We start from the raw sequence: 27,159 nt of genomic DNA on the forward strand, positions 1-27,159 counted from the left end.
GCTGAGCCCGGGCGCCTCTTGCTCCTCTTCCTCCCTTCACTCTCGCCCCGCCCCGCCCCGCCCCCTGATCTCGCGAGATCGTTTCCATGGCGACGGCGCAGGCTGGGGAGGCCGGCTGGACCGCGACATGGCCGGGGCGCCCGCGGCTCCTTCTGAGGCCGGCCTGCAGGTAGCGGGGGCGGGGCGAAAGGGCCGCGGTGGGGTGGGGTGGGGTGGGGTAGGGTGGGGGGCAGTTGGGGGGGAGGGCCGAGGGACGCCCCCGAGCTGCCCGGCCCGGCCTGACGGCCCCTGCGCCCTCCCCTGCAGACGCGGCTCGTGGAGAACCAGCCTTACGACGAGAGCCTGGAGGTCAACGAAGCGGAGGACGTGGCCAGCCTCTACGCGCCCAGCCCCCCGCAGCCAGGTTGGGGAGGGGGGGCGGAGAGGAGAGGGACGTGGGGGGGGAGAGGCGGGACGAGGGTCGGGGGGGGGGGCGCGGGGTCTCCCCCCGGGTCCTAACGCCTCCGGTCCGCCCCTCCCGCTCCATGATCCCTCCTCCTTCCCCGCCCCCCCTTCCCGGCAGGTCCTCGCCCGGCGCGGCCCCCGCAGAAGAGCCTGGCCGGGAACAGCAGCGAGGACGAGGACGAGGCCCTCCTGAAGGTACCTCCTTCCTTCCTCCCCCCCTCCGCTCGCAGGGGCCAGCCGGGGCGGGGGGCCTGGGCCTTCGGGGGTCCCGGGGGCCGGGCCGGGGCCTCCCTTCCTCTCGCGTGACCCCCTCTCGGTGCAGGAGAAGAAGGGGCCCCTGCTGGCCCCCCAGCGGCGCTTCAGCGGCAACGAGGTGGAGGACGAGGACGAGGACTCCTCCGAGACCGACTCGGACGACGACGACGACGAGGACGATGACGAGCACGGAGCGCCCCTGGAGGGGTACAGGCGGGTCGGGGGTGGTGGTGGGAAGAGTGGGCTTGGGGGGGAACCTCGGGCGGCAGGGCTGGCGGGGGGGGGGGGCGCGAGGACTCCCAGGGCAGACCTACGCTCACCCGGGCAGGGGTGGCTGGCCTCTGGAGGAAGCCTCTGGTGGTCCTCAAGCCCCTCCCCAGCCCCTGGCCAGCCAGCATCCCTGCTGTGGGGCAGTGGGAGAGCGGCCAAGGCGCCCGGAGGGCAGGAATGTTGCCGTGGCCTTTGGCAGGTATTCCTGCAGCTACCAGCCCCGACTGGGTTGAAAGGGACACACAGTCGCAGGCGCTTCTCTGCTGCCCGCCCCTCGCCTCACACCTGACTCTTTCTGCAGGGCATACAACTCAGCGGATTATGACTACCTGCAAGTCTCCCTGGAGGTGAAGGAGCTGTTTCAGTACATCCGAAGGTGAGTGAGGGTGGGGGTAGCCAGGCGAGCCTCAGATAAAGGCGTCTGCTCATGGAAACATGTTTGTGCCTTAGGTATTCGGCACAAATGATTGACCTGGAGCACAAGCTGAAACCTTTCATCCCAGACTTCATTCCTGCTGTCGGAGATATTGACGCTTTCTTGAAGGTACAGCATTGTTTTGGCTGCTCTCTTTCTTTTACTGCACGGTCCAGGCAAAACCACTTGAGCTTTCTGGTGACATCAGCAGCCATAAGGAGGTCAAGGGGAGGTCATGATTTGGGAGGCAGCAACTCCATAGGAATGTGTCCCCTGCTCATGTCTCTTTCAACCTTGCTTGGTGGGCACAGCTGCACTCCTTGGCTTAGGCACTGCATGGTAACGACTGGGGCCTTCCAGAAAAAACACCCTTGAGCAGACCTGCATGCCAAGGGGGAAGAAAATTGGCAGGGAGCCCTTTCACCCAGCCTGGGCCCCTGGGGCTGTGTTTTCCAGGTCCCACGCCCTGATGGGAAACCAGACAATCTCGGCTTGCTGGTGTTGGATGAACCCTCAACCAAGCAGTCTGATCCCACCGTGCTTTCTCTCTGGCTAACAGAAAATTCCAAGCAGCACAACGTGGCTGTAAGTGACTTTGGCCAGGGCAGGGGGCAGAAAATCTAAGGGAGTGGGTGGCCATTGGTTTGGGGGGTCAACAAAATGTTCTGGTGAAACAGGTTCTGTGTGGCATTTCTAGCAGCAGGTTAAAGTGAAGAGCCTCGAGAACGCAGAGAAGAACCCCAAAGCCATCGACAGTTGGATTGAGAGCATCAGCGAGCTCCACCGTTGCAAGCCCCCAGCCACGGTGCACTATGCCAGGTGGGCCTCCAGAAAGAAGAGGGTGAGCATGGGCCTGCCCTGAGCCCTGCTGTCCCCATGTCCCCTCCTCTGCCTGAAGGAAGTGGGGAAGGGGCTTGGAGCCACAGCCACCAACTCAGGCTGCCCCGTGTTTGTCCCTCACAGGCCCATGCCTGACATAGAAACTCTGATGCAGGAGTGGTCCCCTGAGTTTGAAGAGCTGCTGGGAAAGGTACAGCAACCCCCAACCTACCTGCTGGCATTAAGCTTTCACCCCACCCATTCTACCCTTGGTTTCCTCCTGGTTGCTCCCTGGTGGTCCCAGAGTGTTGGGAGTCAGCCAGAGCCAAAGTCAGGTTGGCCTCCAGGAGAAGGAAACCCTGATCCTTCATCTCTGTTCTCCAGGTGAGCCTTCCCACCGCAGACGCAGACTGCAGCCTTGCTAAATACGCGGACATGATCTGTGGTGAGTGCACCCTGCTTTTCTTAGGAGGGCCTCAGGATCCAGGAGTGGGAGGTAGGGAGGGGTGGATCCACCCCCCACCACCCCCGAGTGCCTCTCTGGGCATCCCCCAGCGCGGTCTCACCAGTTGCTGCCTGTGTAGCTGGGCCCAGACTGTGCTTTCTGCAAATCACACTGAATGGCATCCATGGGGTTGGGCGGTCTCTTCCTCAGCTATTTTGGACATTCCTGTTTACAAGGACCACATCCAGCCACTGCACACACTCTTCTTGCTCTACTCAGAATTCAAAAATTCACAGGTAAGAGAGAAAAGGCTCTGGGATGCTGAGGTCTGGGGGGGGAGATGTGCTTTCATGCAGTTGTGCACTGCAGCTGCCACCCATTTGTGACTCTGAGCATGGCTTGCCATCTGCAGGCAGCGGATGGGGCCCGTGAGAAAGCAGCAGCACCCAATGTTATTGACCTTTTTTCCTTCTGCCTTTCCTGCAGCATTTCAAAGTGCTGGCTGAGGGCAAGAAAACCGCTAGCCCTCCCTCCAACCCCCCCTCACAGGCTGGGGAGTCGGACTTCCTGAGCTTCACCTGAGGCCCCCACTGGCCCCTGGAAGGAGAGGAGCTGCCTGCCAGAGACACCGCCGCTCCAGAGGTCTCCTCGTGCAGGCAGGGGCAGCAGTGTCTTCCTGGTTTCCACCGGGCCAATCTGCTTGGGCCACAAAAGAGGCCAGTGGAGAACAACAGCAACCCCTGCATCTCCTGTGCAGGCGGCCGGTCATGGGCCACTTGCAACCCCCCTCTGAGGATGTGGCCACCCAAATGCCTTCCTTGTATGGTTTTTTAAAAAGAAGATTCTTCAATAAAATATTGGCCATGGTGGTACTTTATCCTTGAAGAACTGGGGGTGTGGTAGGGGGCCCTTGTGAGGGATGATGGTGATGTGGACCCAACAGAATGGCCAAGCAGCCCTTTCTCTGTCAAAGGGCTGCGTGTGGCCAGGACCTCAGGCCCTGAAGGCTACCACGCACTGGCTTTCTGGCCCTTCAAAGGCAAGGAGCCCTGGCACCCCAGGTCACTGTTTGGGGACATGCCCAAGACCCACTCAGCCCTTCCTCTATTCCAGGAACCCCTGCATCTGGTCAGACCTGCCCATGAATATGACGGACACAGAGACTGCACACCTGCACTTCTTTGGCCCTCCTCCCCACCCAGGGTTTATTTTGATCAGTCCAGTTCATGTTTAGCGGTCACCTTAATGAAAAAAGGTCTCGAGAGGGAGGCTGGGTTCCTTCTGCTGCACCTGCCAGAAGGGAGCACGTTAGCAGCGCCTGGACGCATCCCGGTGGGACAGAGGGAAAAGAGAGGCGAGGGTTGTTGCTTGGGCAGCATCCAGGTATTTGCAAAAGCAGCAAAACAAACAAACAAACACCTCGGCGCTGAGGTGGCGGCAGCAGCAAGAGCAGCTCAGAGACCAACCCGTTTCCCAGCAGCCTGTTGATGGAAGCCGAGGCGGGCATGCAGGCCACCCCGCTTTGTGGGACAGGGTGGGGCGAAAAGGGCAGAGGGAGGTGGTGCCCATGCTGGAGGAAAACCCTGGGTAGGCAGCTGCTTTGGTGGGTGGAGGTGGGGAGGCCCTGCTCCTGAGCGGTTGTCTTCTTGCACCTCCACGGGTCCTGCGGGCCTAGTCCAGAGGCACCGTTGTTTCCTGCTCTTCTTGCTCAGGTGCCTGTGAGCTGCGGCCAGGTATGCTCTCTTGGCTGCTGAGATGGCCCATGGGGGGGGGAGGTCCTGCTCGAGGGAAGATGAGCCGGCCTCCGTACATAGGGGCACCCAAGCACCCATGGTTCCTGCAGACCCTCTGGAAGTCGGCCTTTGTACCTGCTGGCGGGTGTGGGCGATGGACATCATAACCAGATCTCATCGCTGCTCATACTGGAAGCTCGATAGATATATCCAACCATAGGGAACTGGCCGATCCCTGCAAGGCCAGAGAGAGACACCTGATCGCAACTCCTGGCGGAACAAGAGGGTGGGTGGGTGGGTGGCGCTGGGGCCATCTGGCCCCAGAAAAGGCCCAAATCACGCCCCACATGATGCACCTGCCTTCGGTTCTTGGCCTCATCACCTGATGGGTGGCAACAAAGCCAGAATTCAGGCCTTTGGCCTCCCTTGCAGGGCATTGCACTCTTGGACTGGAAGCAACTCCGGCAAGGTCAGGTAGAGGGGCCTGACAGGTACAAGGTCAAGTAAAGTGTGCTGCCTCGCCTGATCTCTTTTTTGGGAATGAAATGCCAAGGAACCAGCCTGAATGCAGAGAAGAGCGGGTGCTCCTCTGGCTTTCAAATATAGAAGTTCCGGGGGGGGGGGGTTGTATCAGACTCCAGCATCATCGTATTTGGTTTAATTTCTGTTAAGAAAACCCTTCAAGCCCTGAAGGCTGGGATGGCAAATCTCGTAACTGCTCTGTGGAGGCCCCTTGGATCAAGCAAGTGAGAACCCACGTCCCCTCCTGCACTGGTCACAGCAGGTTTTTTAAAATTTGCCCACCAGCTACAAGACCCCACCCAACCCAGCACTGATGCTTGATTTGGTTCTTTTGATTTACATCCCCCCCCCCCGCGGCCACCATGGGGGTTCCTTGCCCACACACCCCTCTCCCAAAACCCTTCCCAGGTGCCGATCAGCATTTTCCATGTCAATGGGATTGGGTGGTTGTTGCCCGGCGTTGTTGCCCGCTGTCCCCCCACCCCAACCCTACCTTGGATCGCAAGGGCCAGGCGATTGTCTGGCTCTGAAAGGGCTCCTTCTCCCTCTGCCTCCTCCTCCTCCTCCTCCTTCACTGGCACACCCTCCGTCCTGAACATGGCTGTGAAGGGAAAGAGGCACAGCTTGGCTGGAGTGCTTTGCCACTCGAGATCCCTCCGATGCAGAGGGCAGGGACCCACCAGCCCAGGATGACTCTCGCTGCCTCACCCTTGGGCTCCAGAGGGAGATCGTTTAGCTGCAGGTTGGCCGGCAGGGACCTGTTGGCCCGCGGCAGGCGAGTGGTGGAGGGCCTCAGGCTGGCGGAGTCCCTGCGAGGAGACCAAAGGGGAGAGAGGTGGCCAAGTATTTCCCCTCCATCAGGAGGGCTCTGCAAGGACTCCCCCTTCCTAGTTGGTTCTGCTTGCTTTCCCCCCCTCTGCCCCCCCTCCGATGCTTGGCTAGTCCAAGGGAAAGATGAGACCTCAGGGTCCCCCAAGCATGGAAATGCCGAGCCCAGGGGGCTGCCTGGATGGGTGACACCCTTGAGAAGACAAAAGGGCCAACCAAGTGCTCTGTCCCTCCCACCCAGGGAGGAGGAGGAGGAGGAGGAGCCCCCAGCTGGGAAGGTTACCTCAGAGGTGGTGGCCCTGGGGACTGAGGTCCTGCCGCAAGAAGAGAGAGAGAAGTGGGTCAGGCCCTCCCAAAGGTGGGCCCCGGGGGCAGTGGGTGGGAGACCCTCTTCTGGCTGACCTCCCCTGCACCCACCTGCCGCCTTCTTGCCCTCACGGTAGACCACACAGCTGACAAGGATGCCGAGGGAGAGGAGGGTTCCCAAGGCCACGGCACCCACCACCACAAGCGCCAGGATGGACAGCTCGACGCGCGTGTCCAGGAGGCCTGGGAAGCCAAAAATCCAGGTCAGAGGCCTCCAGAGAGGCAGAGGTGCCCCCCCCCAAGCCGCCATCACCTTTGCTCAAAGGGCACGCCTGACTGACAGAGTTGGGCCGGAGGAGGTCAAGGAGGCGGAGCCAGGCTGGCCTTGAGGCCGATCCCTCTTTGGCCCTGCACAGCCCTTCGGCCCTCCACTCCCGCCCTGCCCTGCCCTTGGGCCCTCCTCAGCTATGGCTTCCATGGGCCTTGGACGGGCCAGTCTCCCTGCAATCATCCACTTGGGCTCAGGCCTGCAAGCAGCCGCTTGGCTCGAGGGTCCTGCCGTAGCGCCTGGGGGTGAGCGGGTGAAGGTTGGACCGCCCCCTGGCCACCACCTAGGGGGTGCCGCCCCATGAGCAGGGAAGGACACCCTGCTTTCTCTGCTACACCAATGCCATCTGCGCGCTATCCGGCCTCCAAGGACTCCCCCCCCCCGTGTGGCGGGGGAGATGCCAGCCCCTACCAGGCAGCAGGACCGAAGCATTGGCAGAGCCCACAGCGTTGGAGGCCCTGATGGAGAAGTTGGAGGCCAGGCTGCTGAGCTGGACTTGCACGGTGTGGTTGGTGAGCCAGGGGTAGGTCTTGGTGTCCACGATGAGGAAGGTGGAGGTGTTGACCATGGTCCGCCCGTCTTGGTCCACCCAGGTGATCTGGGCCGGTGGGTTGGCCTGGACCAGCGCGAAGAGCACCAGCAGGAGCCCAGGCTCCCTCCCTTCCTCGTAGTGGGCGTCCAGCTCAACAATCTCGGGCTTGACTGCAGGCGGGAGACACAAACGCTGGGGCTGTTCTCTGCCAGAGGAGGGGGGGAGGGGGGAGGGAGGGGCAGCACGGGGGAGGGGGAGGCAGTTCCTGCAGGCAGGCAGGCCAGGGCAAAGCAGGGCCGCTTTGAGCCGCCCTGTCATGGCCAAGCCCCCCCCCCATCTGAGCTGGGAAGGAGGCCAGGCCGGGTCACTTGCTGAGCTGGGCACATCCTCCTCCTCCTCCTCCTCCTCAGGTGGGGCCGGGCAGAGGAAGCCGGCCCTCCTGGGCAAGAAGAGCTCCCCACCAGCTTCCAGCTACCCGGGGAGGGGGGATGGGATGGGATGGGGGGGACGACCCTTGGCCTCGACCTTCTCTCCCCCCCTCCCTCCCCCTCCCCCCGCTCACACTGCACGTTGAGCAGGACGGAGGCATTGGAAACGTGGCCGGTCGCCGGATCGGTGGCGGAGCAGTCCAGCTGGCGGTCGAGGCGACGCGCCGTCACGACGAAGGTGCTGCTGCTGCTGCTCCTCTCGGCGAGGGCGTCCTCGTCCCCGTCCCCGCCGCCCTCGGCCACCATCAGCCTGCTGGAGCCGCCGCTCTCCTGCCGCTTGCCGTTGAGGTACCAGGCCAGGTTGGGCGCCGCCGCCAGGCAGGTGAAGGTGCGGTTCTCGGCCTCCCGCAGGCTGCTCACCGACCGCGCTCGCCCGTCGATCGTGGCCTCCGGCTCCGCCGAGCCTGCGCAGGAGGGGAGCGAAGCTTAGGTAGGGCGGCTGGGCCGACGGTCCGAGCCTTGTCCGACCCCCTCCGCCGCCTGCCCGCCCGCCCGCCGATCCTCCTCCCTCCCTCCCTCCCCTTACCGGGAACCGGCCGCAGCGCGGCCAGGTGCAGGAAGAGGAGCGGCGCGGCGCGCAGGGGGCGTCCGGGCCCCATCCTGCCTCGTCTCAAGGACAAGCCGGCGAGGGAGCCTTCCGGAGGGACCAGCCGGGCTCAGCCCTGGGGACAGACATCCCTCGGGGGGGGGGGGCGGGTAACCCAGGACCCTCGGCGGCGAGGAAGGCGGGGAGGGGGCGGGCTGCTCAGCTCATGACTGCAAGGCGCCGAACCCTCCCGGCCCGGGTGACCGCGCTGCGCCACTGGCCGGCTGGAGGCGCGCTCGCCTTTTCCTTCCGCCTCGGTTGGGCCCGATGTCTCGGAATACCGGCCTGGATTCCTCGGGTTCCGAGCCGGCAGGCAGGCAGGCAAAGCGGGGCGGGGGCGGAGGGCTGGCGGCTGACTTCCGAGTCCCCACCGGAGCGCCGCCTTTCGGGAAACACGAGCCTTCGTGGAGCTCAGCCAGTGGCCGCTGCTCCCTGCGACCGAACGACCGAGCGAGCCCCCCCCGGCTTGCCCCCCCCAAGGGCTTCGGTGGTGGCGGAGTTCCCGGGGAGGGGGCTCGAACAGCCCAGGGCGCCCTGAGCTCGCTTGGCGCCCCACCCCGGCGCCTCGTCCTTGGGCGGGCGGGCGCGCGCGCGCGCGGTCCCTCTCCGTGGCGTTTGGAAGGCACCTTCTAGCATCCTCGCCTAGGAGTTACTTTTAACAGCGGGCATCCCTTTGAATTCTGAGCTGTCAAAATAGCGGGTCCCTGGGGAGCGCTTGACCGGGCCCTCGTCTCGGGTGCCCCGGGACCGTGTCACATCCCCTCGGGATGAATCTAGGGCGCGCGCGCCACCCGGAGCTGTCTTTGGAGAGGCTCTGGAGGGACCTCCGAGGGACCAGGAGGCCCCCGGCGGGGCTCCCGGCGGGCAGGAAGAACGGGAAGGCCTCGGACCCAACGCTCTCCTGGCCACCCCTGGTTTTTCAGAGTGCCGCTTTTAACCTGTAAAGCCCCAAAGGTCTTGAGTCCAGGTTAGCTGAGGGACTCGGTCGCTCTGACTCGCTGGGTTTTAATACCTCTAGGGGGAAGCCCTCCCTCGGCCCAGGCTTGGCGGGACAGGGGCGCAGGGCGTTGGGTGTCGCTGCTCCCAGGCTGTCCGGAGGGCACCAGCGTCACCTTCCCTTCCCGGCCTTGATGTGAATATGCAAACTGCTGTCGAAGAAAGGGGGAGCTTTTTGTTATATATATTTCTGAATTGTTTTTAGTATGTTTGTTTTTTTAGTAGTGTGATTTACTGTATGATATTGGCAACTGCTCTAATACTTGTGATTTAAAACCGTTTGTAAGCCTCCGTGAGTCCCTCTACAGTGAGAGAGCCAGCGAGACATTAAATGAGCGAACACGTCAGTAGGCATTTTGTGTGTGGCAAAGGCTTAGCCAGGAAAAAGCCCCGCAGTCCTCCCAGCGTGGCTCCCGCGGCCAGCCCACCGGCTCTCTGAGCAACCTCGCTCCCAGGTGCCCTCCCCACTTTTTCGTGGTGGGTCAGGCTCCCACCTGAGGCCCGACCTCCTTCCCCTGCTTCCTTCCTCCCCCCCCCAGCCTGCCCACGGCCACTCTTCGTTAGGAAATCGTTCTGCCGGCACTTCAAAGTCCCCGCCAGGCACCAAGAAACCCCCCTCCAACGCCGAAGCGCACGCTCCCCATAGTCTTGGACTACAACTCCCAGAAGGCCTAGGAACCCCTGGACTACCCTGAGGGCTCTGACAAGGCCAGCAGGATGGCTATGGCCGCACCGGGTTATTTCCAGAGCTGCCAGGAATCGCCTTGCTGGGCTGCAGCCTGGCCGCCCCCCCTCCAGGGTCCCCCGCAGGATTGCGACGGGATGCCTGGAAAGGGACCCCCCCCCTGTCCCCAGCCCCGCGGACTCCTACCCCCGGTCGCCCTCCCCGCTGCCCTGTCGGCTCGGATGCCAGCGATGCCAGGCGCTCCCGCCTCCTGGCACTGCAGGGGAGCCCCTGGCAGAGACGCCGCTTCTCCCAGCGCCTCGGGCGAGCCCTTCGAGGACGCCAAGGTCCCTCCGGAGCCTGAGGGGACGCCCCAGGGAAGAGACCTTGCCGACGCCAACAATCGGAGCCGCGCCGGGGTTTGGAACGGGGCGGGAAGCTCTCCTGTAGCGGCGAGACGCGAGCCCACGACGGGGCAAGAAGCACAGCCCGAGCCGGACCACCTTTTTGCAGAGGCCTCTTTTATTCGCCCCCCCCCCCGCGCGCTCCTCCGGCGGGCGAGCCCCGGGACTCTCAGCTGGGTCCCCCTACCCCGGAGGAAGCCTCTCCCGGGGGGATCTGCCGGCCGCGCAGCTGCTTCATCACCTCCGACAGCATCTGGTTGCAGAGGGCGGAGTAAGGGTTCATCCGGACCAGCTGCTGGCGGGCGAAGGGGCTGCCCAGGCGGGCCGCTTGTTCGAAGTCCCTCCGGGCCTCCTCCTCCCGACCTCTCAGCCGCTGGATCAGGCCGCGCTGCACGAACCCTTGGCGGGCCACCGGGCCGCTCTCCTGGCTCAGCCTCAGCACCGTCTCCAAGTCTTCCAGAGCACCTCGTGGGAGAGAGAAGACGTGAGGGCGGCCCGGCCGTCTCCCGGCCCTCTTGGCGGGGCCAAAATCCCCCCCCCTGCCCGCCCCCGCCAGCCGCGGGCAGGGTCTTCCCGGGACCCTGGGCGGAAGCCCTTGTAGCCCTCACGGCTTGCAATTCCGCAGAGACACCCTTCGGCCGGCGGGCGGGCAGCCGGGTGTGGGCGGGCGGCGGACAGGGGGCAGATCCTGGCGCAAGCAGCGGCTGGGCTGCCCGCTCCGGAGCCCAGGAGGGTTGGAGAAGGCCCTTCCCGAGGCCGTCAGAGGGCGCGCCTTCTGCCCTGCGGAAGGCTGCTGCTTCTGCCCCAGGCTGGGCACGAGGCTGCTCCCCCTGCGCGACCCCAAGGCTCGCCTCTTCCGTGCCATCCTGGTGGGCCCACGGAAGCGTCCTCAGCGGCGCCCAACCTTCAACCTCGTCGGGCTTGGCTGTGGATCGTTCGCGGGCAGGGCCAGCCCCCCGTCCCCGCAAGCAGGGCCCATTTTGGGGGGGGGGGATAGGAGAGGAGACGCAGGATCAGGCCACCGGCTGACTTACTCGCCACGTCGCCTTTGAGGCGGAAGGCCTGGGCCCGGTTATTGTAGGCCGAGGCTCGCTCGGGGAGCAGCTCGATGGCCCGGCCAAAGCTCTCCAGGGCGTCGTCCAGGTCTCCGGCTTCGGCCGCGGTCACCCCCTGCATCTCCAGTCGCGTGGCTTCCTCCAGCCGCTGCGGGTCGAAGGCATCTTCCAGCGCCACCGGGCATTGGGGAGGGGAAAGGAGGGGAGACTCCGGTTACTGCCGCGGTCCAAGGAGGGAGTCCAGCGGCGCCGGACCCTATGCTGCCCCGCCCCACTCCGGCCCTCGGCCTCTGCCTCAAAGCCCAGGGAGCGTCCTTGTAGGGCCTTCGCGCGCGAGAGCCTAGGGGTGGGTGGGGGTGGGGGGGTCCGCATTCACTTTCCCGGCTGTGGGGGTGTAGCTCCGGGCCCTGGGCGCCTGGGGAGGAGGGCCCGCGGATCCGGCCAGGAGCTTCTCGGTGCCCCCGACGGCTGGCCCTTGGCCCGCAAGGCCTGGCCGCCGGGGTCTCTTTGGGGAAGAAGGGCTTCCTCCCCCACGCCCTTCGGGGAGAAACCCGGCCTACCGTCCGCCCGGGCCCCCCCTTCCAGTTCCTCCTCCTCCGACTCGCCGGAGAGCTCCCCGAAAGGCGCGTCCGGGTGGAAGATCCTCCGCAAAACCGCCCTGTCGTGGGCTGTTGCCATCTTGCACAGCTGGCGGGGAAGGTCCCTGCCGCTGGGATCCAGACCGGCTAAGCCATCGGGTGGGGGTGGGGAACCGGGGCCAAGGGGCAGGCCTCCGCTCAGCCAATCACGCCAGGGGCGTAGCAGGAGGGACGGGACGGGGGGGGAAGGGAGAGACGCTTGGGCCACCTCCCGAAGGCTGCTCTTTGGCCCCTGGACGGCCAGGCGCGCTCCCAGCGACGTGGGTGGGGGCTGGCGAAGAAATGGAGCTCCCACCGGGTGGACTCGGAAAGAGGGGCTTCCTCCAGGCCGGGTTACACCCCAACCCCGCCGAAGAGGGAGGCGCCCCTGGAAGCCTCCCAGACCCCACTCCCCCCACCGCCACGTCCCTGTGGTTACCGAAAGAGGGGGGACTCCCCGCACCCGAAAGCCCAGACTGGAGACCGAGGGTCGCCTGGGGCCGGTCAGAACAGCGACCGCAGCGGGGGAGAAGTGGAGGAAGGCCTGGCTCAGGAGAGCCGCCTTCGTGTTTTCCTGTTGCTGAAGGAGATGCTGAAGAGCCCCGCCGGGTTTTTAGACCAGGAAGTTCGGCTCCAACGGGGGGGGGGGCTTTTCTGGGCTGGCACACAACAGCCCCAGCCCCCTTCTTCAGGGCAAGAGAAACAGCCTGCCCTCTAACCCAGCTTAGTATGCGAGGATGGCACAGACAGGGCAGAAGCATAGATTTTGGGGGCCACCTCTCCTATCGAGGGACCGACCTTCCCTGCCTGCCAGCCCACCTGAAAACCTGCATCTGCAAACAAGTGTTATCTGTTTAGTTTCCTGGCTAGCCCAACATGAGTTCAAAGTATAACCAATGACCTCCGGGGCCTTGCAGCCTGGGGGCCACAAGAAGCATCCGGCACCTGAGATGTTCACGATGCTGGATCCAGCTAGTTGATCCAGAAATAGAATGATCTCAGATTGAATGAGAACGGCTTGTTCGGTTGCAAAACCCGTGTGTCCTTCACAAGGAAGGAGAGCTAAATTGAAGCGCATTGCATCCACCTGCTGAAGAGGAAAGGAACAGATCCGTATCTGTGCCAACCCCCCCCCCAGCTCCAGCAACTGGCTTCGGCAGCGACAGGCGGCATCCACTAGATGCCCACGAGGTGCTGGATCTGCAGCGCAAAGAAGTGGGGGTGGGGGAATGGAACAATTAATTACTGATAAAGAAATAGAGGTTATTATAAATAACTTAAAGACAGGAAAGACCCCCGGAACAGATGGATTAGGCCCAGAATAGTATAACGTATTTAAAAAGATTCTTATACCAAAGTTAAGTGTGTTATTTAATAAGATATTAATGGGAGAGGAAATCCCACAATCATGGAAAGTCATTGATTGTTTTAATATTGAAACCAGATAAAAATCCAATAAATATGGAAGCATACAGACCCATATAACTGATATCAAGATGCTAAGATATTCACGGCAATAATGGCAAAGAGATTAAATAGCTTTATGGGGAGTTACATTGAAAAATATCAAAATGGATTTATACAAGGCAGACGAATGTCAGATTTAATGAGAAGGGTGCTTAATTTAATGCACTTAGCTAAAGAAACTATAAAGCCAGAGTACTATTGTTACCTATATTTAAAGCATTTGATTCAATGGAATGGGATATGTTAAAGATATAAATCAAATATTTTGGGTTTGGACCTAATTTTAGGCAGATAATTCACCAATTATATTCACAGAATACAGCTAGAATAATAGTTAATGATGGAATAACTGAGACAGTACACCTAGGCCAAGGTACAAGACAACGTTGCCTCTTATCTCATGTATTATTTACAATGATAATAGAATTATTGGCCCAGATAATTAGAGATTAAAAACAGATTGTAGGGATAGATCATAAAGAAAATGGTAAGATAAACTTGTTTGCTGATGACACATTACTAATAGTTAAAAATCCAATAGAAACAACAAAAAGCCTTAAGTCACATTTGGAGGAATTAGAGGGTAAAACGGGATTAGAAATAAATTGGGGAAGTCAGATTGTTTATTGTTAAACCACTCGCATGAGGAGAAAATAAGAATGAAAAACAATATTTAAAGGTAAAACGGGAAATATTATTAAATATTTAGGGATTAATATTACTTGGAATTTATAGGATATAATTAAAATAAATCTTGATAGATTAAAAACGAGATAACTGGAAGGATAACAGATTATCAAAAATTAAAGATTTCTTGGTTTGGTAGAGTGACATTATGCGAAATGAAAATTATTTCTAAATTGAATTTTATATTTTGGATGCTTCCTATAAAGATTACAGAAAAACTGAAAGAATGGCAGATAATGATGAATTGTTATTGCAATGGAAATAAATGAATGAGGATTAATAAGAAATTACGGAGTCAGCAGAACAGCAGGCTCCGGACGAGGAGCAGGAGGCACAGAAGCTACGGGAGGCTCCATAGTCGCTGAGCTCGAGGGGGAGAGTGATTTTGCTGCAAGCGGAGCTTAAGCGCCAGCTTGGTCAATTTTTTTTACACTCCAGGCAGGAGTGTGCCTGATGTCTTTCCCCTAAGCAAAATAAACAGCAATAGTGGCCGTTGGTAAAGGGAATCTTGTTGGCACACGAAGTACAACATTTAAAGGGGCCTGATGCGGCCATAAAAATAGGTGGGAAAGGGGAAATAACTCACGGGAAAACGTCAACCATGAGTAGTCCTAATCAAATACCGTAGATCAAATCAAACCGCAGCCATAGAGACAAAGTCCGCGATCCAGAAATTGTAAATAAGTAGACAGTCCGAAGTGAAAAAAGCCAAAAATACAAAGAGAGGTTTGCTCTAGACGTCGCAAAGGAGTCCGATCGCAGCGGCAGCAAGAAGGAACGGACGTATTATGGGCGGATGGAGCATGCGTGCTACAGGGAAATGTCCTACTAATCCTGTTTCTTTAAGCGCTAGAATATTCCGAGAAGTCTAACCCATTTGTGTGCATTCATAGAGGCGACAAAGAAGAAAATACTTAATATTAATAATGGTTACGGCAGCAAGGTTAATCTTTGCAAGAAACTGGAAAAATGATAACCAACTCAATTTAGAGGAATGGTACAGAGAACTATGGGATATGACAATTGATGATAAACTGACATGTGTGATGAAGTGTATTTTTCTAATTAGAGATGGGTTATGTAGTCATGTCTTAATCATAGAGGAATCCATTTTGAGTCTGACACAGGCTAAGTTCTGGAAAATTACTAGTAGTTATTTTCAGCTTTTCTTATCGCGCAGCTGGAGAGGAAAACACGGCAGAGTCAAAATATCTCTAACCTGAATGATAAACAATTCTTTGGTGTTGGTGGGAAAGTAGGGCGTACCCTATGCTAATTCTTGCCTTCATGATTGGTTGAATATGTCAGGAGGGGGCAGGTTGGAGAAATTTACAAGAGGTTGGAAAAAGTAACTTGAGAGAGAAGAGAGTTTTTGGGGTTTCTGAAACATGGCGTCGCATTTCTTGGATCCAAGCGAAGGAACCTAATTCAACAATATGGACTGCGTAAGAATATCGTTTGCTTACCTTAGTTTATAGTTTAGTTTTGTTTTGTTTAATAGTTAATTTTTATAGAAGGTGCTGAACTGTTATGCTGTTGCTTAGAAATGAAACTGTAGAGAAATGTTTTCTTTGTTCACTTAAATAAACTTATGCTGTTTAATAATTGGTCTTTCTAGTCCTTTGAACAGAACAGTTTCCTTATAGATAATTAATTTGGCTTACGTTACCAAAATTGAGTCATTAAACCGTAAAGATACGGTATTAAGTGATTCCTTTTAATAAAATCGAAACAGACTTTAAATGCAGGCTGCCAAGAGTTCATGTCCCAGGAACTGTGTTGACTCAAGCAGTTTAATTTCGAATGGGAGTGAATGGGGCCTGGATTTTCCTGTTTCGTGGTTTTTGATCTCATTTATGGGACCAATAACTCACATGGTGGCACGGTGTTACGATCCACGGGCCTGATTTGCAACCTGATTTCAGTAGTGTTACGCCCGGGCTTTCTCTTTACACACAGTTTGCTTTGGATTTATCCAGATGCTGTTGTAAATTGAAGCTGAGGGTCAGGCACGGACTGCTTTCAGTTTGAAAAAAGCAGCAACACAGCGTGGGTTGTCCTGCTAACTGGTTAAATATTTTTTTTTTTCTCTGCTCTATTTCTTTTCAACTGAAGCCCTGGCTGAAAAGGGTCAGTTGTGGGGGCGGATTCTGTTAAAGGACTAGGTGTAAATTTCTAAAGTAAGCTTTTTCGTTGCTAGGCACGGCTAAGGCACGGCACCTTATCAGGGCTGTCAGGGCAGTTTTATGGCTGGCGGTAATTTATTGCCGAAACAGTGGGAGTTTTACAGCTTAGCGGCTGCAAGCAGTCAGCATGGCTCAGCATGTTACTGAGAGGAGAACTGGCCGCAGGAAAACATCCCCCGAATTGAGGTTGTTGATGGATGAATCGGAGGGGGAACAATCAATTGTGGAAGAATCAGTTGAAGAAGACCAATTGGATTTACAAATGGCTGGGTACCCCCAGGAGTTTGACCCATTGCCTATTCCAAGCCGGAGAGATTCCAGAGGGCGAGCGGAGGAGCAACATCCCCGACCGACAGAGGAAGCCGTTGGTGAGAATCCGTCTGGTGCGGGGGGGCGGAATCCACCCACACCGATGCCAGCGTCTGAGGAACTGACCCAGCTGGTTGCAGATCTAGTGAGGACCCAAAAGGAGTTTGTTAACACTTTGAATCAGGCTGAGAAAGTGAAGAATAAGTGCAGGGAGCAAAAAGTGCAAGAGCTGCAGGAAAAGAGAAAGGCCAAACAGGCAATTAAAGACTCTATAGCCAGTGTGGATAGGGGAAGTCTACCTAGATACCAGGAGGGCGATTGTGTGTTGAGCTTCCTTAAGAATTTCGAGCAATCTTGCCAAGATTTGGAGATACCTAGAGAGTGGTTTCCGAAACTCCTTCGTTCCCAAATTTCCGGTCAACTCGCCACAATCGTGGCCAAAGTGGCTGAGGAAGATTATGATTGGTCTGAATTAGTTTGGGTTATTAAACAGCGTTATGGATATACAAGAGAGCTATTGAGGCAGAATTTTAGGAAAATCAAAAAACTGCCTAATGAGAGTTATGCAGCTTTAGCTGACAGGCTGGAATTTTTAGGAGACCAATGGCTGGACTCTTTGAAAATCAGATCTGTAGCAGATATGAGAAAGGCATTATTCATGGAGCAATTTATGAACTTGGTCCCTTTAGAGTTGAGGAGTTCTTTACTAGAGAGAGAATTTAAAGACCTCCAATCCCTTGCGCTGAGGACTGACGAATTGTTATCGTTTAGAAAGCCTGAACCAGCGCCTAGAGCCAGAGCAGAGGCGCCTAGAGCAGAGGCACCTAAGAGACAAAGCCAGCCTGACTTTAAAAAGCCTTACCATCAAGAGTATAGGCAGACTTCAACTGATCAGCGCAGGAGTTTAGCTCCAAATCAAAGCAGACCCACTTTTGCTTGTTTCAAATGCGGTGGCCCTCATCTACAAAAGGACTGTGCACTATCTCAAGGACCCCCTAGTCAAGCTAGGAAGTCAGATGTTAGGACACCGGTACCAGCGCCACGCAAATCCAAGGGAGGCACACCCAAAGTATCTCTGGTAAGCCCTAACACCCCAGAGAGTCAACAAGTACCAACTCAAGGCCAGGCTGTCATGGGCACAGTGCCTAGACAGAATCAACCCAGTGGGAGTACTACCGCTTCACTAGCCAGTGATAGACAGGCAGCGGTAAATTACTATGTGCCTCAAATATTAGACGTTCGTGGAGGAGAACAAGCAGGAGTTATAAGACAGTCTCCACAGGGGAAAAAGTATACCCTAATGGACCCGGGTTGCGTAATCCCTGAGTCTCAGAAAGTATGGGCTATGAAAACTTATTCTGAAGAGGTGATTTTGTATTCTGATAAGGAACAGGTGGTTCTGAATGCTTACAGTGATTCTGGTGCTGAACTTTCTTCCATATCCCGAAAATTTTTGCACCCAGAACTGATTTTGGACAATTTGAGGTTACCCATTAGGACCTATGGTTCAGGAGAGGCGGGAGAACAACATATTCCTCTCGCGTTTGTGGAATTATCGTTCAAAAATTGGCGTGGTACTAAACTTTGCCTCACTCATGAGGGGAAACCTGACTTCTTGCTGGGGAATGACCTCACCTATTTGAATTTTAAGCAGAGTCAGGAAGGTCCTGCTGTTAACGTGGTTACCCGTTCCCAAACCCAAAAAGCAGAGACTGGGAGTGTTTCTGATGAAGCTGTCCCTACTACAAACTTAGACCGGCAGCAACATCTAGTGGCAGAACAAGATAATGCAGCTAATACGGAAGTGGAAATAGAGGAATCAGTGCCTATGGGGTCAGCTGAGTTTAAAGTGAAGCAAATGACTGATCCCTCACTAGCTTCCTTGAGAGCACAAGCAGATGACTATGCTCAAAACCCAATAACACAGCAAGTTAACTTTGTGTGGGGCCAGAATGGACTTTTGTATAGAGAATATCATCCCAAATCACACTTGAACATGCAACCCACACAACAGCTAGTAGTACCACAGGAATACAGACTGAGGATTCTTGAATTAGCTCATGACAATCCATCTAGTGGTCACCAAGGTGTGCAAAAAACTTTAAAAAGAATTTCTCAGCATTTTTATTGGCCTGGTATTAACAAAAATGTGAAGGACTATGTCAGTTCATGTGACTATTGCCAAAAAACAGGTTATCAGACCGATAAGACGAAGTCGGAAATGCTCTTAATGGACATACCTGATCAAGTTTTCCAATGTTTGCAAATGGATGTCATGGGACCTTTTGTTCCAACTAAGTCTAAAAAGAAATACATCATCTCTTTCATCTGCCAAGCTAGTCGTTGGATCGAGGCCTATGCGTTGAGTAATTTAAGAGCTTCCACCATTGCACGCATCATCATAGACTTGTGCTCACGTATTGGAGTACCATCTCAGATAATTTGTGATCAGGCGGGGGCGTTTCGTAGCTCCTTAATGGACAAAATTTGTGAACTTAGTGGAATAGAAATAAAATTTAGCTCCGCCTATCATCCTGAAAGTCATGGGTTAATTGAGAGAGGTCAACAAACCTTACTGAGGATGATCAAGACCATGGTACAGGTGTATGGTAACATTTGGGACGATCTGTTACCATTTGTTTTATTTGCTTATCGAAGTTCTGCTCACACTTCTCTTGGTGGTTTCTCTCCAAGTGAAGTGGTATTTGGGAGGAATCTACAAGGACCTTTGGATTTCCTGAAATCTGATTGGGAAGGTGTGGTGAAAAGCAGCACAGTTCCAGTTGCTGATTTTGTCAGAAATCTGCAAGAAAAACTGTTAGCTGTGCAAGAATTGGCCAAAGACAATTTGCTAAATGCTCAATCAACCCAGAAACTCTACCATGACAGACATTCCAGACACAGGGAATTTGATGTGGGAGATTTGGTTCTTGTTTTAAACCCCCTTAGACCTTCTAAGTTAGAAGTTGGCTGGGAAGGTCCAGGGGAAGTGGTACAGAAACTGGGGAATAACAATTATTTAGTAAAAATGTTGAATTCTGAGAAAAAGCCTGTAAGTTACCATGTCAATAGGTTGAAATTGTATAAAGACAGAACTGCAATGGTTTTGCAATATAAGGTTGCTTGTTATCAGTCTGAACATGAGCCTGTTGATATGCTAGCTGAATTAGAAGATGCTGGTGATTGGTCTGACAACCTTGTTTTGACAGGTACCTCACTCCAGAAGGGAAAGCTGTACCAAATCTTAGACAAATATCAAGATGTTTTTTCAGATAAGCCAGGTTACACAAATTTGGTCAGTCATGAAATTATCACTACCGATAGTCAGCCAATTCGATCTAGTCCATACAGAGCAGTTGGTGATCATGCTCTACGGATTGAACAAGAAATACAAAAGATGTTATCTCTGGATGTAATTGAGGAATCATCATCCCCATACTCATCTCCAGTGGTTCTGGTTTCGAAAAAAGATTCTACTGGCAAGATTCTTGATGAGATAAGGTTCTGTGTGGATTACAGAAAGTTAAACAGTGTTACTGTTTCAGATCCTTATCCATTGCCTAGAATGGATCATTTAATTGAAAAATTGGCCAAGGCAAATTTTATCAGCATAATTGACTTAAAGAATGCTTACTGGCAGCTGGATTTAGCCGAAAATTCACGAGATAAGACCGCTTTTATCACTCATGTAGGCACTTTTAGATTCAAAAGGCTACCATTTGGATTGAAAAACGCAGGAGCATCATTTCAGAGAATGATAGATAAAGTTTTAAAAGGTCTACCTTTTGCTAGTGCTTATTTTGATGATGTTGCTATTTTCAGTTCTGATTTTGACTCTCATATGTCTCATGTTGAAACTGTGTTGTCTAGAATTCATCAAGCTGGTCTTACTGTCAAAGCTAGTAAATGTCAATGGATGAAAGGGAAGGTCACATATTTGGGTCATTTGGTTGGTCAAGGTGAAATTCATACTCTGCAAGCCAAAGTTCAAGCTATCAATGATTGGCCTATTCCAAAAACCAAGAAACAAGTGCGTTCATTTTTAGGTGTAGTTGGCTATTACAGGAAATTCATCCCTGATTTCAGTGAATTGGCTACACCTCTGACAGAGCTAACTAAGAAGAGACAGCCTGTCAAAGTTAATTGGACCCCCGAGTGCCAAGGGGCTTTTGAGGCCTTAAAAGCGAAGATTATTCATGCCCCTATATTGAAATCACCTGATTTTGATAAGCCTTTCATTTTGCAAACCGATGCTTCAGAATTTGGATTAGGAGCTATTTTGTTACAGCAAGGGGAGGATGGGAATCTATATCCTATCTCATACTTCTCTAGAAAGCTCTTAGAGAGAGAGAGAGACATTATGCAATCCTTGAAAAAGAGGCTCTTTCTATATATTGGTCTCTTAATCTTTTAAGACCTTATCTATGGGGGCGTAAATTTACACTCCAAACTGATCATAGAGCCTTGGTTTGGTTACAAAAGATGAAGTCTCAGAACCAAAAATTGTTAAGATGGAGTTTAGCATTACAGGATTTTGATTTTGAAGTTCAACATATACCTGGAAAGCTAAATGTGGTGGCAGATGGACTTTCCAGGATGTACTGTGAAGATCCAGATGTTCCTGATCGCTAAAGAAGATAGAGGACGGTTGGAGTAGTTACTGTGGCTAATGAACTAACATGCTTGTTTCCTTTTTGTATAACTGAATGGTGTGCCAAAAGATTGTATTGCTATATTGTTTGTTATAATCCATATATAATCATTTACTTCTAGTTGTTTTATCAATTTACTTCAAATTAGCTCAGAATAACTGTTCTGAATTTAGAAGAAATTTAGCGGGGGTGTGTGATGAAGTGTATTTTTCTAATTAGAGATGGGTTATGTAGTCATGTCTTAATCATAGAGGAATCCATTTTGAGTCTGACACAGGCTAAGTTCTGGAAAATTACTAGTAGTTATTTTCAGCTTTTCTTATCGCGCAGCTGGAGAGGAAAACACGGCAGAGTCAAAATATCTCTAACCTGAATGATAAACAATTCTTTGGTGTTGGTGGGAAAGTAGGGCGTACCCTATGCTAATTCTTGCCTTCATGATTGGTTGAATATGTCAGGAGGGGGCAGGTTGGAGAAATTTACAAGAGGTTGGAAAAAGTAACTTGAGAGAGAAGAGAGTTTTTGGGGTTTCTGAAACATGGCGTCGCATTTCTTGGATCCAAGCGAAGGAACCTAATTCAACAATATGGACTGCGTAAGAATATCGTTTGCTTACCTTAGTTTATAGTTTAGTTTTGTTTTGTTTAATAGTTAATTTTTATAGAAGGTGCTGAACTGTTATGCTGTTGCTTAGAAATGAAACTGTAGAGAAATGTTTTCTTTGTTCACTTAAATAAACTTATGCTGTTTAATAATTGGTCTTTCTAGTCCTTTGAACAGAACAGTTTCCTTATAGATAATTAATTTGGCTTACGTTACCAAAATTGAGTCATTAAACCGTAAAGATACGGTATTAAGTGATTCCTTTTAATAAAATCGAAACAGACTTTAAATGCAGGCTGCCAAGAGTTCATGTCCCAGGAACTGTGTTGACTCAAGCAGTTTAATTTCGAATGGGAGTGAATGGGGCCTGGATTTTCCTGTTTCGTGGTTTTTGATCTCATTTATGGGACCAATAACTCACAACATGCGATATGAAAATAAGAAGAGGCCTACCAAATAATGATTTTAAGAAAATATGGAGTGAATTCTTGGAATGTGTATTTCGGAGAGGGAAGGCGTATACGCAGAGGGAAAACAATGAGCTTTCGGAGAGAAAATTGACTGAATGAATTCTAAAAATATTAATGCTGGCCCAGAGGATGATGGTGGCACTGGTGTATTATATAATTTTATTTTATTGTGGTGTAACGTTTATGTTGTTTAGATCAGATGTTTGTTTAATAAATGTATAAAAAGAAGTGGGAGGGCAGTTCAGGATACTTCTCAGCTTGCCCAGGGTTCCTATGGGGGTCACCGTCCACTCTGTTAGGACAACTAGCAAGTGGCGCATCCATACAGCGAGTCTTCCCAGTTCCTGTGCCCCAGCCAGGAAAAATGCAGGTACGTTCCGTTTTTAATTGTCAGATCTCTCTCTTTCTTAAGTCGCATAGGCATCTGAATGAGATCTCCTTTTTTGGGGGGTGGAACATGCAAGGTGGCTCCCATTTCCCTGATCCAAGTCAACTTTGGGGTCCGTGGGCCTCTCCAAATGCTATGGGGAGATCTCAATGGATCAAAGAGAAAGACCGAAGCGTGTTCTCATCCGTGACAGATCTCACTAAATCTGTAAAGTCTTAGGGGTGCCACAAAACATTGGTTTTGTCTTTTATTATATATGCAGAAACAGACAAAAATTGCAGCCTGTCTCTGCAAACGGCTGTATTGGGACTGACAGCATTTACTCGGGCAGGAAATCCATTCGTCTCATGAAGATTCCAAGGAAGTACATTGTAATCCGCAAAAGCCCAGGTGAAATGAACCTGTTGGTTCTAGAGGTGCCACAAGCAGTTAGAGCGGGTTCTTTGGGGCACGCAAACGGGCCCTCTTGTCTCCCACAGGCTCAGCAAATGCCATTTTGCAACCAATCTGGAACAGATTTTCAGGAATGACACCCCCCCACTCCCCCTTTGAATTTTGCTTCTACTCAACCATCCCACGGCTGCTTCTTAAACCTGCCTCTCCTGACATCTCTTGCAGGCAGGTGCCAGAGCGCAGCCATCTTCAGGCCACAGCAGAGTCCAGAGGCCTGCATGAGAAGAACGGGCTTAAGAAGGGGCAGACCCTGGTTTTGCTGCCTTCTTTCCCGAAGCAGCCCTGGGAAAACCTCCCCTGCAGCGATGGTCAATCAATGAAAGACCATCATCATCTGAAGCAATAAACTTGACATGTTTATTAGTTAAACTATCACTTAAATAAAAAAGTGCATAGAAAATAAACATGTTTAAAAACTCCTTTTTTTGTACAACTATATACACTTATTTTTACATTCAGTATTTCAGCCATTTCTTGAACTTTTGAAAGGACGTCCTTCCTCCCTGTGATGACAGGGACTTAACACTGATGAAGCACAGAGATATCTTTCCTTTTTTTCTTTTCTTTTCTTTTTTTTAGAAAAAACAAACAAAAAGATAAATCCAAACCATTTGGAAGTAGAGAGAGGAAAAGCAAGAGAGAGAAATTGCTCATACATGATAAGTGGCTATTTTGTCCGGAAGAGAACCCTGTTTGCGTAGCTTGTGCACAGCTAGAGACGATAATTCACACGGGAACCCAAGAGACATCACGAGCACAGTTCTGGGCGGTGGCAAGAGGGACAAAGCTGTGGGGGCCTTGTTAAGATGCCAGGAAAGCACACCACGCCATTATGGCACACCACGGACTGGAACCCCAGAGAGGGAAGGGAGGAGCAGCAGCAGCAGCAGCAAGAGGCAAGCTGGACACGGACTAACTGCTAACACGGAAAGGCCAGGAGAATTGTAGCCGGGCCCCCTGCTCCCAGCCTTGCTCTCTAGGGGGACAGGATGCAGAGCATCCACTAAGCTCCCCCTGCTTGCAGGACATCCTCTTAGAAAGAGGGAAGCCCTGAAACACATACATACATACACGCACGCACGCACACACGCACACCGGCTTGCTAATTTTCCTGCCTTAGTAGCCGATTGAAACACTACCGGTATCTCACAGGTTAAAGAGAATTCAAAGCCAGGTTGCAAGGCATGGTGCAGTACGCTATTAGTTCCTATACGTACATACATACAAACATACATACATACAAACATACATACATATATATATATATCTATAGATCTATCCCTATTTAGAGTTACAAAAACTTGCAGATGTGTGGGACAGGGAAGGAGAAGGAGGAGGAGGAGGAGAGACCGGCCACCTGGATGGGAGGGTCAGGATTCCCTCGCAAAGGACCCAGTATTGCTTCGCAAAAGACGAGACGACGAGAGCCCAGCCCTTTCAAGTGACCCGCTTTTTTTTCCTTTAAAAAAATAAACACCTTAAAGGGTCGACTCTTTTAGTATTCTCAGGGATCGTGATCTGTCAGTTCTTAGAAATATACATTCATATAGCCAGGAAGTGGCACAGAGCGGTTTCTTCTGCTTCTCCCCCCCCACAACCCCGAGAGCCAATCTGTGTGCGTGGCGGGAGAGGCCCCCCCATTCCGCTGGCAGGAGGGGGGGGGCAAAGGCGGTCGCTCTTGGTGTTGACTGGCCAGAGAGAGGGCTGCTCAGGACGGCCCAAGGCGAACTGAGCTGCCGCAGCAGCAAAATCCTGCTCCCCCCCCCCACTGTGGGCTCCTGCTCCGAGTTGACAAGACAGGGAAGGCAGGCAGGCGGGAGGGAGGGAGGGAGGCACACAGGACAGACGGCACAGCCTGCGGTGGTCACGACCTCGCACTCCTCCTCTTTGGCCTAACCTAGGATGGAAGGCAGGTGGACGGCTCTTGCCCTGCCCTTTTGACCAGGCAGTGCCAGATCAGCTTTTGCTCCCTGCGTCCCCGTCTCCCCCACCCCCCACCCCGAGAAACTGAGGAGTCCAGGCCCACTTTGTGCAGGCCAGAAGGCCATTTTTGGCCTGCCAGGGGGAAGAAGGGTGGGGTGGGGACTCTCCTGTCCCAGTGGAAGGCCAGCCACAGGACCAACCAGGGAAGTGGGAACTCTTGAGGGGCAAGCTTGTAGTCCAGCGGCCCTCCAGGAGGGCGTCTCACGGGGCCTGGAGTGGCTCCTTTCCTCCTTGCTCAGTTTTTGCCCTGGAGACCATCAGAGACCTTTCCCCTCTCAAGGGGTGGCCTGATGGGCCGGTGGACGAGGAGCCCTCCGGGAGCTGGAAGGAGGAGTGAAGGAACTGGGGAGGCGGCAGAGGGAGAAACCCCCCCCACCCCCACCCCACCCGCCAGTCCTCTTTCCCTCCAGGGAGGCTGAGAGGAGAGGAGGGGTTGCCTTCGGGACCTTCGGGGCTCTCCGGGAGAGGAGGAGGAGGTGGCGGCGGCGGCCCCGGCCAGTGCCAGAAAAACGGGAAACCCCTCCAAGCACCCTCTGGCCCTCGAAGAAGACCCGGAGGGGACGCCTGGCCGGCAACTCCCTGAAGCCTATTCCGTGAACAGAAAAAGGGCATGAAAAACGGAGCCTTTCATATCAGGATGACACCACAACTTGGGGTGGGGGTGGGGGGTGGGGAGAAACAGACCCTCCTAAGCGCTCTTCCCTGTGAAGTGCTTCTCATAGAAAAATATAGAAAATATACTTACATTTACAAAACCTTAAATACTAAAATTGTAAACAGAATCAAAGCAAATCCAATGACATAATTCAAGAGGGTTCAACTGAAAGGGGCTGGAAGGAAGTTGTGCTGCTTGGAAAAGCCCCCCCCCCGCCTCCCAAGGAGGTCACCCTGGAGGGGATGGGGGGGCACACTTCACTTTTAACGGCAGCTTCTGGAGAAGGCCAACACTCGCTCCCCATCGCCCCAGCCCTCCGGCACCCCTTCTTCCTTCCATCTTGTGCAGCAGCTGCTTCCCTGGAACAACGCAGGGGTGTCTGCTTGCTGGCAGGCTCTGTGCCCGGGGGGGGGGAAAGGGGGGCTGGATCATGGGGCCAGGGAAACAGCCAGCTCCTCTTCCTCCTCCTCTTCCCCACATGGCTCGGGGCCCTTGGCCTGCTCAGCCTGAGCGATGGCGCAACCACGGAGAGCTCCACATTCAGGGGAACGGCCACCCATGACCCGGACCCATCCCAGGCAAAAAGGGCCAGTCCGGAGGCCTCTGCCTGTCGTGTCAAGTCCACACCACCCGAGGGCTACTGGCCAGCAGCAGGTGGGCTAAACGGAGCCCACTAGGCTTTGCCGCCTCCTCCTCCTCCTCCTCCTCCAGGGGACCAATCCCTTCTCTGGGCAAGACCCTGTTCAAAGTCAAGAGGTCAGCGAAGAACCCGGCCCGGCGAAGGGGCCCAGCCCAAGCCTCCGGCTGGAGGCACCGTGCGCCCAGGTGGCCAAGGCCGCCCCCTGCCCTGCTTCGGTCAGTTGAGGAAGCGGCGGCACTTCTTCGCCCCGCAGTTGCACGGAAGCTTGTTGCTGGCGTCTTCTATGGGGAACTTGTAGTCGTAGGTCAGCTCCTCGCCGCGGTAGATTTTGCGCATGGCGAAAATGACGATGTGCTTCTGCCCGTCGATGTTGATGACCCGGGAGTAGCAGTTGGGCTCGCACGAGTGGTTGATGAAGCGGGCCGCGTTCCCGTGCATGGTGGCATCGACCACCTCCGAGTCATCGATGCGGAACATGTAGCAGCCGATGCCCTGGAGCCACAAGCAGGGAGGGGGAAAGAGGAGGAGGGGTTGCCTCTTGGGACCGGATGCCACGCCGGCGCTGACCTGCTCCAGGGAACTGCCCCCAGTTGAAAAGGCCCACACTGCCCTTTGGCTCCCAAGTGCCGGGATGGGGCATCCACCCTGCAAACACCCCGGTGGGCTCTGGGCAGGGACGAGAGCCCTGGGCTGCTCTTCCCCGGAAGAAGCCCCTTCCTCCACCGGGAGGCCTCATCCCACCCTGCGCCCAGCTCAGCAGCCCATCTCGGCAGCGAGGAGGTCAACCGAGAGCCCTCTGCATCCCTTACCCTTTCCTGGCACCGGTCCCCTCTGCTGTGTGCTTGGCTGCGGGAGCTACACAGCGATTCTGCTCCCTTCCCAGCGCAGGGCAAGGGATGCCTTCCTCCCTGCCCTCCCGGCTTGCTCAGCGAGTAAGCACATGCGGCCCCCTTTGATAC

General features: G+C 54.1%; 4 protein-coding genes and 1 long non-coding RNA gene across 7 annotated transcripts in view; 2 read left to right on the plus strand and 3 right to left on the minus strand.

Annotated features, from left to right (window-relative positions):
• Positions 1–40: 40 nt before the first annotated feature.
• On the plus strand, positions 41–3,514 carry IFT46 (intraflagellar transport 46). 2 transcript variants are annotated; one of them, XM_072979426.2, is made up of 12 exons: positions 41–169; positions 307–403; positions 563–639; positions 767–906; positions 1,271–1,345; positions 1,420–1,513; positions 1,841–1,969; positions 2,082–2,203; positions 2,348–2,414; positions 2,588–2,648; positions 2,859–2,944; positions 3,135–3,514. In XM_072979426.2, the coding sequence occupies exons 1-12, from the start codon at positions 128–130 to the stop codon at positions 3,228–3,230; spliced, it is 1,086 nt and encodes a 361-aa protein (XP_072835527.1). In that variant the 5' UTR covers positions 41–127; the 3' UTR covers positions 3,231–3,514. The 2 variants fall into 2 exon arrangements, with proteins under 2 accessions (XP_072835527.1, XP_072835528.1); XM_072979427.2 differs by having other exon boundaries at positions 2,085–2,203.
• Positions 3,515–3,825: 311 nt separating this feature from the next.
• On the minus strand, positions 3,826–8,553 carry TMEM25 (transmembrane protein 25). Of its 2 annotated transcripts, none has more exons than XM_078379550.1 (8): positions 7,912–8,553; positions 7,460–7,789; positions 6,777–7,067; positions 6,149–6,280; positions 6,015–6,045; positions 5,612–5,712; positions 5,397–5,504; positions 3,826–4,651 (listed from the first exon to the last, which is right to left on the minus strand). In XM_078379550.1, exons 1-8 carry the CDS (start codon positions 7,982–7,984, stop codon positions 4,566–4,568), a joined length of 1,152 nt encoding a protein of 383 aa, XP_078235676.1. In that variant the 5' UTR covers positions 7,985–8,553; the 3' UTR covers positions 3,826–4,565. The 2 variants fall into 2 exon arrangements, with proteins under 2 accessions (XP_078235676.1, XP_072835525.2); XM_072979424.2 differs by having other exon boundaries at positions 3,826–4,616; positions 7,912–8,548.
• On the plus strand, positions 7,730–23,523 carry LOC140701923 (uncharacterized). The gene is made up of 2 exons (XR_012080940.2): positions 7,730–7,815; positions 23,088–23,523. It is a non-coding gene; the product is annotated as an uncharacterized LOC140701923 (long non-coding RNA).
• Positions 10,133–11,826, minus strand: TTC36 (tetratricopeptide repeat domain 36). The gene is made up of 3 exons (XM_020794834.3): positions 11,651–11,826; positions 11,070–11,255; positions 10,133–10,500 (listed from the first exon to the last, which is right to left on the minus strand). Exons 1-3 carry the CDS (start codon positions 11,766–11,768, stop codon positions 10,205–10,207), a joined length of 600 nt encoding a protein of 199 aa, XP_020650493.1. The 5' UTR covers positions 11,769–11,826; the 3' UTR covers positions 10,133–10,204.
• The window catches only part of KMT2A (lysine methyltransferase 2A), a 40,665-nt gene continuing 36,763 nt past the window's right edge, over positions 23,258–27,159 (minus strand). The window contains 1 exon segment of the mRNA XM_072979399.2: positions 23,258–26,692. Coding sequence (XP_072835500.2) covers positions 26,417–26,692 — 276 coding nt within the window. The 3' untranslated portion in view covers positions 23,258–26,416.

The sequence above is a fragment of the Pogona vitticeps genome, chromosome 8 (assembly GCF_051106095.1).
Source record: "Pogona vitticeps strain Pit_001003342236 chromosome 8, PviZW2.1, whole genome shotgun sequence".
Classification (NCBI taxonomy): Eukaryota; Metazoa; Chordata; class Lepidosauria; order Squamata; family Agamidae; genus Pogona; species Pogona vitticeps.